At 37.2% G+C, this 13,767-nt stretch overlaps 1 protein-coding gene across 4 annotated transcripts in view; it reads left to right on the top strand.

Moving 5' to 3' along the window:
* Positions 1-13,767, top strand: part of DLG5 (discs large MAGUK scaffold protein 5) — a 97,151-nt gene that overhangs the window by 28,073 nt on the left and 55,311 nt on the right. For all 4 annotated transcript variants that reach the window (XM_066554344.1, XM_066554341.1, XM_066554342.1 and 1 more), the window contains exon 2: positions 7,334-7,402. In XM_066554344.1, coding sequence (XP_066410441.1) covers positions 7,334-7,402 — 69 coding nt within the window. The remainder of the gene's footprint in view (positions 1-7,333; positions 7,403-13,767) is intronic.

Raw genomic sequence — 13,767 nt, 5'->3', positions numbered from 1 at the left:
GCTATTAGCTTTGTGAAAACTGATAGGTTTCTGGAAAGATCCTGTATAGATGCACACAGAATGATTGCTCCAATCTGTCTGGGTTTTGAGAAGGGTCTTGGTCACTTGGCCATGGATTGACATTTCCTTTGTCTGTGGTACTTGGTGTGTGCAAGTAGCTTCACACAGTTCTGATGACCTTCCTGTAATTGCAGATGTCCTGAAAAGGACTTGGCCCTGAAGTCTGTAGGTGACAATCTTTTACTGACATCTCTTTTACTGAGCAGAGTCTTCTACTCTGTACCTACAGAATAAATATATATGTATTTAATATGGAATTACTGCTGGCAGTAGGATTTCCTGATCCTATAGTACTAGGAGGTGAAAAAGTTGTGGGTTTTGTTCTTCTTTACTTTTGCTATCTTAAATGAAGGTGAGTGTCAAGGAATAAAATTAATTTGCCGAGGTGACAAGAAGATTTAAGTTAAATTGTTTAGCTTAGATATATCTGTTCTCTTAGCATTTTAAGTAACAACTGCTATAAACAGAAACAGAAGAAGCTTGGATCTAAGTGCTCTTCTGTATGAAAGTGTGTACAGTTTTTTCCATTGTAGCAACACAACCAAGTTGAGTTTAAAACCCTTCTGTAACATAGCTTAATGGAACCATCTGGGGGCATTTTTTTCCCCTTGTATTTTTCTGAGTAAGGGTTGAGTATTGAAGCATGCTATGAAGAGCTACGTAGAGAGAGTTCATTTTTTTTAGGGCTTAGCTGGGGAGTATCTATCTCCTTTCAAGGTTGCAAGCAAGCTTCTTGAGCATTATGCCAGATTTCACACAAGTGACATGAACCACTCTTTTGAGAGATGCATGGGTTGGAAAAGCCAGATCTCCCAACATGACTCTTAATTTCAAAGGAGGCACATTTAGTAGTGACTCCCACATAGTTCAAACTTGACTGGTTGTGTTGATACTCTTGCAGTCCTAAGAGCAGTAGATGTGAACTGGTTTGTAACTTGTAGCAAAATGAGGATTCCAGACTAGAAACATCAGGCTCATATGAGGAGGTATTGTGTACTTCAGTCAGTTGCTGGTTTGGTTCTTCAGTAGTAGTGGGCTGCTTTCTGAGAAGAGCATTCCATCTACTTTGTTCTGGTTCTTGTTAGAAAAAAAGTTTGACCCATGTCACTGTGCTGGGGTTATAAAAATCAGGATATTCAGAGAAAATAGATAGTATCAGGAGATAGTATCTACCTTTTACAACTCATTAAGTACAGTACAATCTTATAATACTATCATGCATAATCCAGCAAGGCTTATCATACATGATCCAGCAAACAACTGAAATGTTCTTGATAGCTAGAAGGAAGAAAAAATGGATACCTTTGCCTTTTTACCAGTGAAGTGGAATGGATTCCCTGGAATATACTAATAGGAATTGTTAAAGCATCTGTGTTAAAAACAAAAATTAAAATTATCAAACAACTACAAATTTTTTATTCATAAGATAGTTGTAATGCCACATCATGTTTTAGAACAGAAGACAGCACTGCTGCATTGATAATAATCAGCTCATGTGCAATCCACATGAGATGAAATATAAGATAATTTGCTTCACCTACCTGCACTGCATTTTTACAAAAACTTGATTTTAATTTCAAATTTTCCCCATCTGTACTAAATACTGAGGCTGAAGAATTCATAATCAGTTACTCTTTTCTCTGCCTTTTGTGCATAAACCTATGAAAGTAAATATTTCTCTTGTTCACATGTTGTGAAGAAAATAGGAATTTTACAGATACTTGTCTAGCATTGTTTTTAATAGCTGAAGATCTGATGCTGTACTGACTGACAGCTAGGAACTGAATTCAGGGCATGTTTATGGATGTCTCTGGCTTCTGGCGACTTTTTGAATCCAGGCCTTAACATAGTCCTGTTAAATCATTATTATCACTTAAATCTGACTTTAGGTTCATTTTTACTAAGTGTTTTAGAGAAAGGTGCCTCAGTCCTTTGTCATGTGTGAAGTGTTCTGTCCTTAACAAGAGTGTATTCGTAATCACTTAGAATTCCAGATTGACTTAATCAGTAAAGCATCTGTGTTTACCAAACAGCTCTTTTAATGTTAATATCTAAATATCTCATTAATACCTTGTTATAAAAAGTTTTTTCTGTTGAAAAGGAAAATAAACTTTTTGACCCTCACCATTTCTGTAAAACAGTTCCAGACTGAGCTATTTGGGGAAATAAAAAAATGTGGGGTTTTAGCTACCTAATTATTTAGAAAGCCATTTCACATTCATTTAATTTTCATGGTGTCTTAAAAATAGATATACAGAATAAATAACAAAGCTGTGCTTGAAAGCAGACAGGGAAGAAATAGCAAACTTTTGGTGAGATGGCATCTACTTTTATTTGACCTTTACTCCTAGGTCTGTACCTTTTTTCTTGGAGTTGTTCATATCCTTCAGGGTAAATCACTGTGAAACATCTGAAATAAGTGTGACACAGGTGGAAGCAAATACTCCATTGAAGGTTTTGTATAAGATCAGAATTTAGTGTTTGAATTTCACACCGCTTGCAAGCAGTGACCATGTCCTGTGGTTTGTGACAAACCTGGCTGCGCAGGCTGCCATGGAAAGAATAGCTTCAGACACAGAGCAAGGCAGATCCATGTGGTCTTGAGCTCCTTGGGCAGTTTTGTTTTTGTAAAGGCAAAGGCAACATTGAATTCTGGGTCGTTTCCAGTTGTAATCAAACAACTGCTCCCCCAGTGCGTAGGAGTCCTGCCAATGTCAGTTTGGTTTGGTGCATGGAGATGTGGATAAAGCAATGTTTGTTGTGCTGCCCTCTCATCCAGTGCATTGGATTTCCGTCAGAAAAATCATTTGCTGACAATAAGTTGAATCAGCTGGAAATCACTGCACTGCAAAGGGAGGGGGGAGGAGGAGCAGAGTTCAATTAACCATGGAAATTTGTAGCTGAGGAGCATGAGGTGTTGTTTAAGATTAAACACAGGGAAGTAGCAAAAGAAATTTGTATAGGCAAAGGCTCCTTCCAGTCTCAGTCCTACAATAAGTTAAGTGTTCCTAGTTAGAAATTGTGCCGAATTTAGGAGTCAACCATGCTGCAGATCTAAATGCCATCCCTAAAGAGGGATGACCTACCTGGAGCTGTGCAGCCAAGATCTGAGCACTCCCCATCGTGTGGTATTAAACACCTCATGCTCCTTGAATAAACCCCCGTGTTCTTCACACACTGGAGCAGGTTCAGTGTGCTTGTACCTTTGGCCCTGTGCTGAGGGTGTTTATCTGTTGTGACACAGTTTAGTTCATAAAATGAAGCTTGGAAGACGAAATAGCCTTCTTTGAGTCGAGTTGTAAGATAAGGGGGGGAGGGAATAATTAGAGGATTGAAAGTCTATGTGCAATGAATTTTGCAAAGGTGAATCCCTGTCCCTTCTTTGGCCACTGCAGTCCCCTGGGACACTGTGCTTTAGGGCTATGAGTAAGCCTGTGTATTTGTGTGGAGGAGGAGGAAAAGTTTCTGTGTAGTACTGCCAATCTGAACACTGTATTTTTTCTCACAAGTCATTCAGTAATATCCCAGAAGATATCATACTTGATCCTTTGTACTACTTTCTTAAAGAAGGTGCCAAGTTCAAGCTTGTTTTGGAGACATTATTTGGAGATAGCTGGCTTGGCTTTTTGTAGTTTCTCGTTTAAGAACAGGTGATGTCCAGTGTTACATGGTGTTTCACAATTCAGAAGTTAGAAAGACAGAAGAGAGAAATGTTCTGTTTTGATTTTGTATGACTGGTTTAATTCTACCAGTCTTGATTTGATACTGCTGATGAGGATATTGCTGGCTTGGACAATTGCAGTCTTCTCAGGATGTCTAACTCTTCTCTAAATTTTTTTCTTTCTGTTTTTTTTCCTGTTTCCACCATCATTGTCTTTCTTGTCTCAAGTAAAATACATATCACTCTTTCTGTGTGGCTGTTGTGTGAAAGATGAAGGCAAACTGGAGCACAGTTCTTTGTTGTCCCTGGAGGTGCCTTCCACACTTAAGCAACAAGTTCCTTTCCTGAATTTGTGAGTTCTTAAGTGGCCTTCCTGTAATCTGATTAATAAAGACAGTAATAACTTAAAGAAATTTGACTTGCTCTAGCTGTTGAAAATAGAAGGAAATGAGATTCCTAAGGTTCTCAAGTATATAGTGTAGCAGTTTCTAAATCCCTGTGCTCTGCCAAAGCTGTTTAATACAGCCAGGAACTGATCCAAAGCTTATGTCTGGATAAGTAAAAGAGAAAGCAAGTCTGCCATGTCAGGACAGGATGGTCATGTATTTTCCCTCACTATGTGAATGTGAATCTGTAGAAGATACGCTTGGGTTTTGGTTTGCTTTTGCTTTTCGGGGTTTTCTTTTTGATGTAGTTGTTGGGTTTAGAGTTTTTTCTTATTTCTATTTTTAAGTAGATATAGGTTCTACTGTGTTTCTCAGAATCCTGTTATTGCAAGGTGTAATTTTAAACTTTAGGAACATGTCAGCAATTATTATAAATCAGTGAATTGAAACCAAATGTAGCAAGTTTTAGCACTGGGGGATTTCAGTATGCAAAGCGAATACTAGCAGATAAATATTAAAGTGAACTATTTGGAAAAGTGCGTTGAAAGCATGTGAACTAGGTGTGAAGAACTTTCAACCTTTATCTAAGAAAGTATTTATGACTTCTTATTGGGTTTAATGTTCAGATCATCTTTTCTTTTGGTGCAATTTGACAAGATGGACTGTCAGAAAACATTAAGAACAGGAAATAAAGTGGAAAATTCTTTTGGGGGAAGGTGAGTTTTCAACAAGTTTATTGGAATACCATGGTTATGCAGCTTACAAATAAACAGAGTGTTCTAGTGCCTTTGGTTATAGAAACTGACCTGTGCCTTTTTCTTTTTTTTTTTTTAACCTGTACCTAAATTGTCATTGGGATGTTTTTGAGTGTTTTCATTTATGTGAGGAGGCATCCTAATGAGTGGGGAAATATTTCTTGAAGCATTTGCAGATACCAATGATATTTTGCTAGTTTGATCAAGCAAAATATGCCAAGCACAATATGCCACTTTAGCTTGGATTTATACGAGGATGTATGTCAGTACAGTACCTCAAGGTGAATTTTAATATTGTGATAGCTGTGTAGGGAGCTGGTGGTTGTTTCTGATGCTTACTAGTACTAATGCTTCTGATGACAAAGGTGGCACTTGTTACAGATAATGAACTTGTACCCTGTGTAATTTAAAAACAAAACAAAACCAGACTATGTGACTAGATTGTTGTTGTTGTTATTGTAAGTGAGGAATTATGAACGGGTCAGATGATTCCTCCCCTCTTCACAATTGTAGGTTTTCTTGATAGCATGCCGTGCATTCTGGATCTTGTGTCTACAAATATGAGCTAATGTTTTAAGAACATGGCTTTGGAGAGTCATATTCCTCCATTGATGAAGTCAGCTTCACAAAACCTTTCTGTCCACTCCAGAGAGCAGAACTTAAGATGAGTTAAGTCCTGTCTCTGGCTTGTAATGCAGGACAAGAAGACAGAGAGGATCAGTTTCTTGAAGATAAATAAGACGAAGATCAGTTAAGATGATGAGATTTTTTTTTTTCTTCAGTCTTAAAAGCAAAAGCAGCTAACAATTGCTACAAGTTTCTTTAGGTGTGGATCTCCTGTGTAATCTTTTAGACAACTGGGTAATTTTGCCTTACATTGCTGAGCATAATTAAATATCACTTCCTGGTACAAGATTTTGTTGTGATTGTATCAAAACTGCATGGGACTCAATCTCAGCACATGTGGTCTGTCATAAAGATGTCCTACTCTTTTTAATATATTGATTTGTTTTTTTCAACTTGTGATTCTAGTCAGTCTAGGTCTAGACTGCAAGAAATACTGCAAGGCATATGAGTTTAGAATATGCAAGGAGGTTAAGTATAACTAATGTGGAAATTATTTAGCTTTTAATAAGCTTTAATTAAATAGGAATACAGCTTAAATTGCTATTATTTGAAAATGTCTGAAATAGAAGCAGAAATGTGCAGCAGGTTTTTTCTGAAGCCAGACAGTATGTCAGTGCTTATAACCAATATATTTTAAATCATTTTTCATAGAGATTTGTCAGATTAAACAGTCTACTTCAAGATGCAATTCTTCTTGTTTATTTTCTTTTCTTTTTTAAATTGATTTTTCTATTATTACTTGTGTTAGTAAAATTATTTTATCAAATCTTGCCTTCCATTCATCTAACACCATAGTTACATGTAGTTACAGATGTCATGCTTTTCTCCAGTAAGAAGCAGAGGAGATGAACAAAAACTAATTTCTTTTTAATTTTCTAGCCTATCCTTCCTTCAGTCTATTCCATGCAGTTATTCCTGCTGCTTCTCAGTTTTTATTTCTTCTTTTCAAAGAAACTAGAACAGGGAAATATTGGAATATAAGGAGGGACTCTAGAAAAGCGAGCTCCTGAAATTATTGAAACGGCCTTAGGGCTTGGCTGTTGTGAGCACAGCTCTTGCATCCTGGCAAGTGCTGAAAATAGCCTAGATTTAATGGCTTTTGTACATAATCATTGCCTGTCTTTCTACCATGGTGTGTTTATCCTGTCTGTGAGGGATGGTGGAGCTGTTTAGTTAATGTTTTGAAGTAGGACCTGTCCTTCTAGTTCTTCTGGTAAATAAAATCTGGCGTACTTCTAAAATAGCTAAAACGAAGGGCTTCTGTGTCTGTTGATCTATTAATACATGAGTAAACTTGCTGCTTTGTGGGTCCTTGCTTTTAAGACCAGATACTGGAAGTTGCAAATGGCTGCAAGCAAACTTTATTTACAAATTAAATGAAATTTTTAAGTCTGAATGAAGTTTGAGAAGAAGAGTACAAAGTAGTTACACAATGAATTAGGAGTTGGTACATGTCAAGACATGAGAAACCAAAATAGATTGCCACTGTTGTCACAAGTATCACTCCTAATCTTCTATAATAGACTTGAAACTCTGTGTTTTCAGTCTGTCTGAAATAACTGATGTACTTAATATTTTGCTGAACTCACTTTTACCATGTTATCCAAAATGGTGTTCTACCACAAAAAGTGCACAGTGAAATGTTCATTTACAAGTTATACTTTGCCTGATAGATTTTTGTTTCAGTGATGTGTCTTCTCTCTGATTTAGTAATTTGAATAATTTTAGTAATTTTAGTTAATTTATTTGGCATCTGCACTATCAAGGAAATGAATCATAGCTTTTTTTGTAGACAGGAAAAGGGGGAGAAAAAGTTAATACTATTTTTATTTTCCTGATTCTAGGGTCTACTTACAGTGTGCTGTCCATAATGCCTTCTGACTCTGAAAGCAGCAGTTCTCTGAGCAGCATTGGTGAGTAAAGCATTAATATAAGAACCTGATGAGTGTGTCTTTTGGAAACTGGGAGAACAACTTTTTAAGGTTGCCTCGGGGAAGGGTGGAGAGATATCCTGGTCATAAAATCAAAGAAGTTGAACTATAAGATGTAACCATCCATCTTCACCAGGAACAAGTGTACTTTTGTGCAGTGCAAGCTCAGCCTTTTCATGGCTGGCTGCAGTTCTTGCATGTAAAATCTGTTACATTTGGATATATTAAATGATGTAACTATGCTTTGTGTTACTTAGTAAAATGATGTAAAAATGGCAACATTGTGTTTACACAAATCTGGAAGTATGAGAATATATTTAAGCGTGTGTGTATGTATTTATGTAGATGTGAAAATTGTGGTCAGAGTCAAAGGCATCATAGAAGTTATAAATAATGTTAGCCAAGGCCATAGCCTTCTAAACCTTTGACAGTGGCTGCAAGCTTTAGCATTTTTTCCCTGTGTTCAATGAATGGCTTCATTTTCTCTGTTTTTAAAATCATTGGGAAAGACAAAATACTTAGGAAAAAAATTGGAGGTATGAGAAACATTATTAGAGGTGTTTTGTCCACAAGATGCTCTTGGAGCAGCTCTATTAACTGTCAGTTTTCCTCATCTTTACTTTTACCAATACCTTCTGTTGTGAAATCTGTGTAGAAATCATTTGCCCTGGATAGGGAATGCAGGCTCTTGCATATTTCAAGTTCCAATGTTGTGTCAGGCATCTGTAGACTTCCCTGACAGCACCAGGCAAGTCAGTTGTCTTTTTAAGGATGTGAGTAGACATCTGTTGCAGTCATTGAGTTGAACTTTTAACTCCAGCAAGCAGGAACAAGATTTTAGGCCTGAATGAACTATTTACTGAAAATACTGGAAGCTGTGACATGTTAGTCTGATTTTAATCAAGACCACACTTGTGTGCTACTGCCTGAAGGAAGGGTAAATTTCATTTGCTGCAAGTAAATTGGGGACTGGAAATAGAAAGAAAAAAGTTCCTACATTTTTAGGGCAATCAGAAAGGCACCTTCCAAAGAAGGTAGTCTAAAACAAAATCCAGTAAGTTTGTGGGATAATTGTGTGCCGTGATGGCTGAGACAGGAGAAATGCAGGTGGTACTGTCTAGTTCCATGTTCTTCATTTTAAAAAGGAGTGGCACATTTAAATCTTAATTTTGTTTAATTTTTTTAATGTTACTTCCCACAACCTGTGTGTTGTTCATATTTTAGGATCCTGAAGTTCATACTGAATTTGGATCTATGCATTTGACAGAAGAGACTGTCCTCAGAACTAGTTTGTGTTTGGAGTCTGCAGTGATCGAAGTTGTTTTATGACTTGAAAATTAAGTGCCCTGCTATTAAACAAAAATTGTGATCTACTATTGTCCATAATTTTGTTTTATTCAAATTATTAATGAATGCCAAGTATTTAATATTTAAGAGATTAACAGCCAGGAGAATTCTTTGTTTGAAACTGTGTATTTTATGTTGTGATTATAGACTTGTTATTAATGAGTCTGATTTTTGCTCCAACTGTTTTCTCACCCTCATGTCTTGTTCTACAAGAGACAGTATTTTTTCTGATCCAATATCAATAGAAAAATTGCTTAATAACTGACATACACTAATAGGCATCTTTGCAAGTCACTTCAAAGATTATTTTAATACTGACGGATTTATTGAATGACAAACCATCATAACTAAATCTGCCTGCATGCCAGCTCCCCTAAGGCTTCATATGACTAGTTTGAATGGAATCCTAACAAATACTGAGGTGCTGTAGCATTTGAGGAATTTTATATACATCTTGCCCCCCACTCTGACCCAATAATTTTCACAAGGGTAGTTCTGTGCAGTAGAAATAGTAAGTTTAACCTATGAAATGAATGCATCAGTGAAAAGAGGTAAATATGTCATGGTTTGGAGATAGTGCAAGGTTTTGAATCTGTTCAGTTTGACATTGGTAGTTATATGTGCACACACATGTATATAAAGGAGTATTTTTAGTTCCCTTCTCACACAGACCTTCCTCGCAGGAAAGGTAAGGGATCTATTTTATTATAGCTGTGTTCAAAACACTGGTTTAAAATTAATACCTTGATTCTGTTTGTTGAGTAGCTCAGAAACAGATGGGCACATTTGACTTTTTAGGGGAAGTGCAAAAGGTTTTGGGGCCACTAAGTATACCCAGATAAATCTTCAGATAATTACGCCTAGCAGTGTCTAATTAGGAGAGATAATACCATCTTTCATATGTAGTCTTTAGACTCCATATTTCATAAATGTAACTAGCGACTCATATGTCCACGTGCTTCTTCTTTTCTTCCCAAGCCTTAATTACCCTAGCTATTGTTAGAGATGGTTCTGCTGCCAGCATTTTTAATTGCATGATCTTTTTCTGAAATACTTCCACGTAAGTCAGGAAGTTGTGAAATGGAGGTGCTGCTATACATTTTACAGCTATCCTGGATTTGAGTTAATTTATGAAGCTATGGTATGTAACAATGGGCTTATTTTCCAGAAAAAGACTCTGATCTATGAACTAATCTTAAATAGAACTAAGGTTGTTGTTAGAAGATGATAGTTCTGAGAACTTGGGCTCAGTCTCAGTCCAATAACTAAAGCCTAGTGTTAGTATTTTGAAAGGAGGAGAGAGATAAGACTATATCTTTTGATCACTTTATAAACCCATGGTGTACCCAAGTCTTGGGTGTATTTGCAGTTCTGATTCTCTCATTGAAAGCCAAGAGTGCAATCAGCATGGAGAGCAGTAGCACAGATGAATGAGCAGTTATCCAGCAGTTTCTGTGTGGGGAACAAATGGATATTTTTGAGTTCTCTCAATCTTCACTAATGTCAATATAAAAGCAGAGCAAAGAGTGATGCAATTTGCATAATGTGACTCAGAGATAAGCTTAGGGCTAGTCTATTCTGAGTACTGTGTTATCATCCAAGCTTTTTTTCTCTTTCCCTGTCTCTGTGGGGCTTGAAGAGCATGAGGGAAGCAAGAATGAACTTCCATCCTCATGTGCATGTGATAGCATAAGCAGTTGAGTGGAAGCCACTTTCCCCCCTGTGTAATGGCAGGTTAGCAGTCTTGAAGAAGAAACTCTGCCTTTTTATTCATTTGGATCTGTATGTAAATAAAAATGCTGAGTGACAGCAGGTCTTTCTTGTGTATTTTCTTCATTGTTCAAAATTAATTTAGATGGCAATATTTTTTTTTCCGCTTTTGCTTTCCTCCATTTCTTCTTGATGTTTTAATAAAATTTATGCTGTGCGTGTAAAACAGGTGATTTTGGTGGTCTGGTGAGCAAATATTCACGGTTTATTTCCATAAGAGGTACCATATAAACTGCTGTAATGGTGTAGTACCAGCACTGGCTTTCAGCCCCAGCTTTGTCCCCTTGAAGGAATAAATCAGCATTAAATTGTCATGGTCTTCCTCTGTATATCCTTTCCCTTTGTTCTTGGTCAATGACAAAGATTTTTGTGTGTAAATAAAAGCATCCTTCATCTGCCCACTCCCTGTGACCAGCAAACTCTCTGAACAGAACTATAGTCCTGTGTCTCTGACATCAGAACAATTATTTATGGAGATTCAGTGCCTGTCGTGCCAAGCACGGAACAACAGTGTCACTTAGGAACTGGATAGAAACCAGTAACACAGCTCTGTGTGACAGTCCCTGGCAAGTCTCCACTTGACCAGTCATGATAACAGAGGAATAGAACAGAAAATCAAGACACCTTTAAAAAAAAAAAGATTTTAACAAGTGTCAGTTTGTATAGTGCGCTTAATAATTTGACATTTGATGCCATGACAGGATTATGGTTTCTAGCATCAAGCCATTTTTCACCTATCTTAGTACCATAATGAAGCTTCAGAGTTTTTCTTTAGTGCTTTAAAAATATTTTTTCCTCCTGTCCTCAATGCACAGATGTTTGAGTTTTGTTCTGCTTTGGTTTTAGGAAATGTTTTTTAATGGAACACAGCAGCTTGCATGCAGGTGACAGGCTGTGGCTGTTAAAAACTATTTTAATAATAAAAACTATTATGGAGGATCTTCCCAGAAAGGTATTGCATACTCTTCCATTCTTTTAAAGTATACTGAGTTCCTAATTAGATGAATTTTGGAATGGAAGAGACCTTCTGTCTTTTCATATGTATAAATTTCTTCTTTCCACTGCCGGACCTCTTTGCATTGTTTTGATTACAGCTGTCAATCTTGTAGCCTCTTCATTCCACATTGCATATTAGCACATTTTCCTTTTAACAGACTATTACTTTTCTAGCTGTTCAGTTCTTTGCAAATGATGTCTCGTCTTTTTCATCAAGAGTGCTTCTTCTTACTCTTCTCAGTTCATATCACTGTGCTTCATTTTGCTGGGGGAGCTTACATAGATATAGGGCTTTGTGATATAGGGGTCTGAGGCTATATATCATGTTGCAAATTGTAGGATAGATCATGATATGAACAGTGCAATGGGGAAGAAGGTAAGGAAGTAGAAATGTATTTTTAGGCTGATGGGGATTTTGAGGTTTATATGAATTTTCATTCTCAGAAGGAGGTGAGGCTTTCTGTTCCGGAGTAGATGTAGATTGTTATGGGGATTAAGCTGATTACGAAGCTTGGGTTGGAGGGACATTAAAGATCATCTAGTTAGATGCCCCTTGCCATGGACAGCAGTCTGTAATGAGCACCACCACTGGCTCTACAGTTTTATGCCTTTCCTTGCAGCCATCAGGTGGTCATATGGTCTGTCTGCACCAACTTGTCCAACTTTGATTCAACTGACAGTATTTCTTTGCTTAACACTTGTTTAGCTTATCAGCCTGACAGGCTATTTATAAATCAGTTGTTTTCACTAATTGCATTTCTAGTTGCTTAATCTGAGAGCCTTAATTCTTACTCCAAAACAAACATTCCTACCCTCCCATCAGATTCCTTCCCAACAATGTTAGTCTTTCACCCCTCATTTTCATGTTGGCCATTTTGACTAGTGTCCTTTCATGTTGTTGTGATTTCAGTTTATTGCTTCATACTTTCTACAGCTGCATGTAACAAAGTAATTGTTTTCACGATTCACAGGAACGGTTCAGTTGCAGGTGTGGCTTATGATGCTCTTTTAGTCTAAAATAAACACTCTATCCTTGTCTGAAAGAGTTATTTATTTTCTCTGAAAACCTATGGTAGTCTCTTGTTGTATTTCTTGCCTTTTTTTTTTTTTTGTGACACAAAGTTCATATTTGCTAAAGACACTCAACAGTTAACACCAAGGAAAAAGTGACAGCATTACACTTGCTGAAGGGCCATAAATGAGTAAGGAGAGCTGCTAGGGACACTACCAGGACACCACATCATACTCCTTTTCTGTACAGCAGTAATTACCTTTGATGTTCTGCCTCCTCACCCATCCCTCTTTCTGTTCAGAAGTTGTTTTCCTGTAATACTTGCTCTCAATGACTGAATTAAAACTCTTCATCTAGATTTATTTCCTTTGTAGTAAACTACCCATTTAGTTTGCTGGAAAGAAGATTTTCAACTTGGAAATTAACACTTCCACACCCTTAAAGTAAATTTCACTCTCTGGTTTTACTGTTTGCAAATCATGTAACTGTCTCTAGGATTGAGCCTTAATTTCTAGGTGATTTTTAGTGTGCTTATTAATTAACATCTCCTAATAATAAGCATTATGAATAGCTTTAGTGTGTTTTTGTTGTGTTCCACGTTGATTTTCAGGCAGCTACAGTCTGATATTAGTCATGCACCAGGTCCTCTCAACTTCTTTCTCTTCAAAGGTCCACTCCATGGACCTAATGCCCTGTTTTTAAGAAAAGCAACATAACAATAAAAAGGTTGACTTTACTCATTTGTACTGATGGAGTCTTGAAGAAGGGACAGTGGGGTTTTTGTAGTGAGGGAACCACTAATAATAGAGCTAACCACTTCTTGGTATTTTGCTTGTTATAGTATCTTCTTAACATTTGGCAGCTCCATGTAGGAATTTTTGAAGAGTTGGTTGGTCTGCAATGATTTGAATGGAAATAGTGTATGTGAATACCCATCTCCTGCACTCCAGACAGCACCTCTGGAGCATGGTGTCTTTCACTGCTCCTTGAGACTCGTTATCAGTCTGTGCATTTAGAAAGTCCTTTTGGTGACTGTGGTTTTCTTTTGGAGCTGTGAAGTTGATGTGGTGAGTGATCACAACTCCTACAGAAGAAGATGTGAAGGGTGGAGCGCTGGAGGAGTCTCATCCCCTTGGTTGGTGTGCAGCTGGTGCCCCTTGTCACTGTCCCCTTTGGGTTCAGTGTGGGCACTTCAGTGTGGGTTATACTTCCAGTACACAGT

The sequence above is a fragment of the Molothrus aeneus genome, chromosome 8, assembly GCF_037042795.1.
Source record: "Molothrus aeneus isolate 106 chromosome 8, BPBGC_Maene_1.0, whole genome shotgun sequence".
NCBI lineage: Eukaryota > Metazoa > Chordata > Aves > Passeriformes > Icteridae > Molothrus > Molothrus aeneus.
Note: the sequence above shows the minus strand (reverse complement) of the source record. Positions and strands in the feature narration are given on the sequence as shown.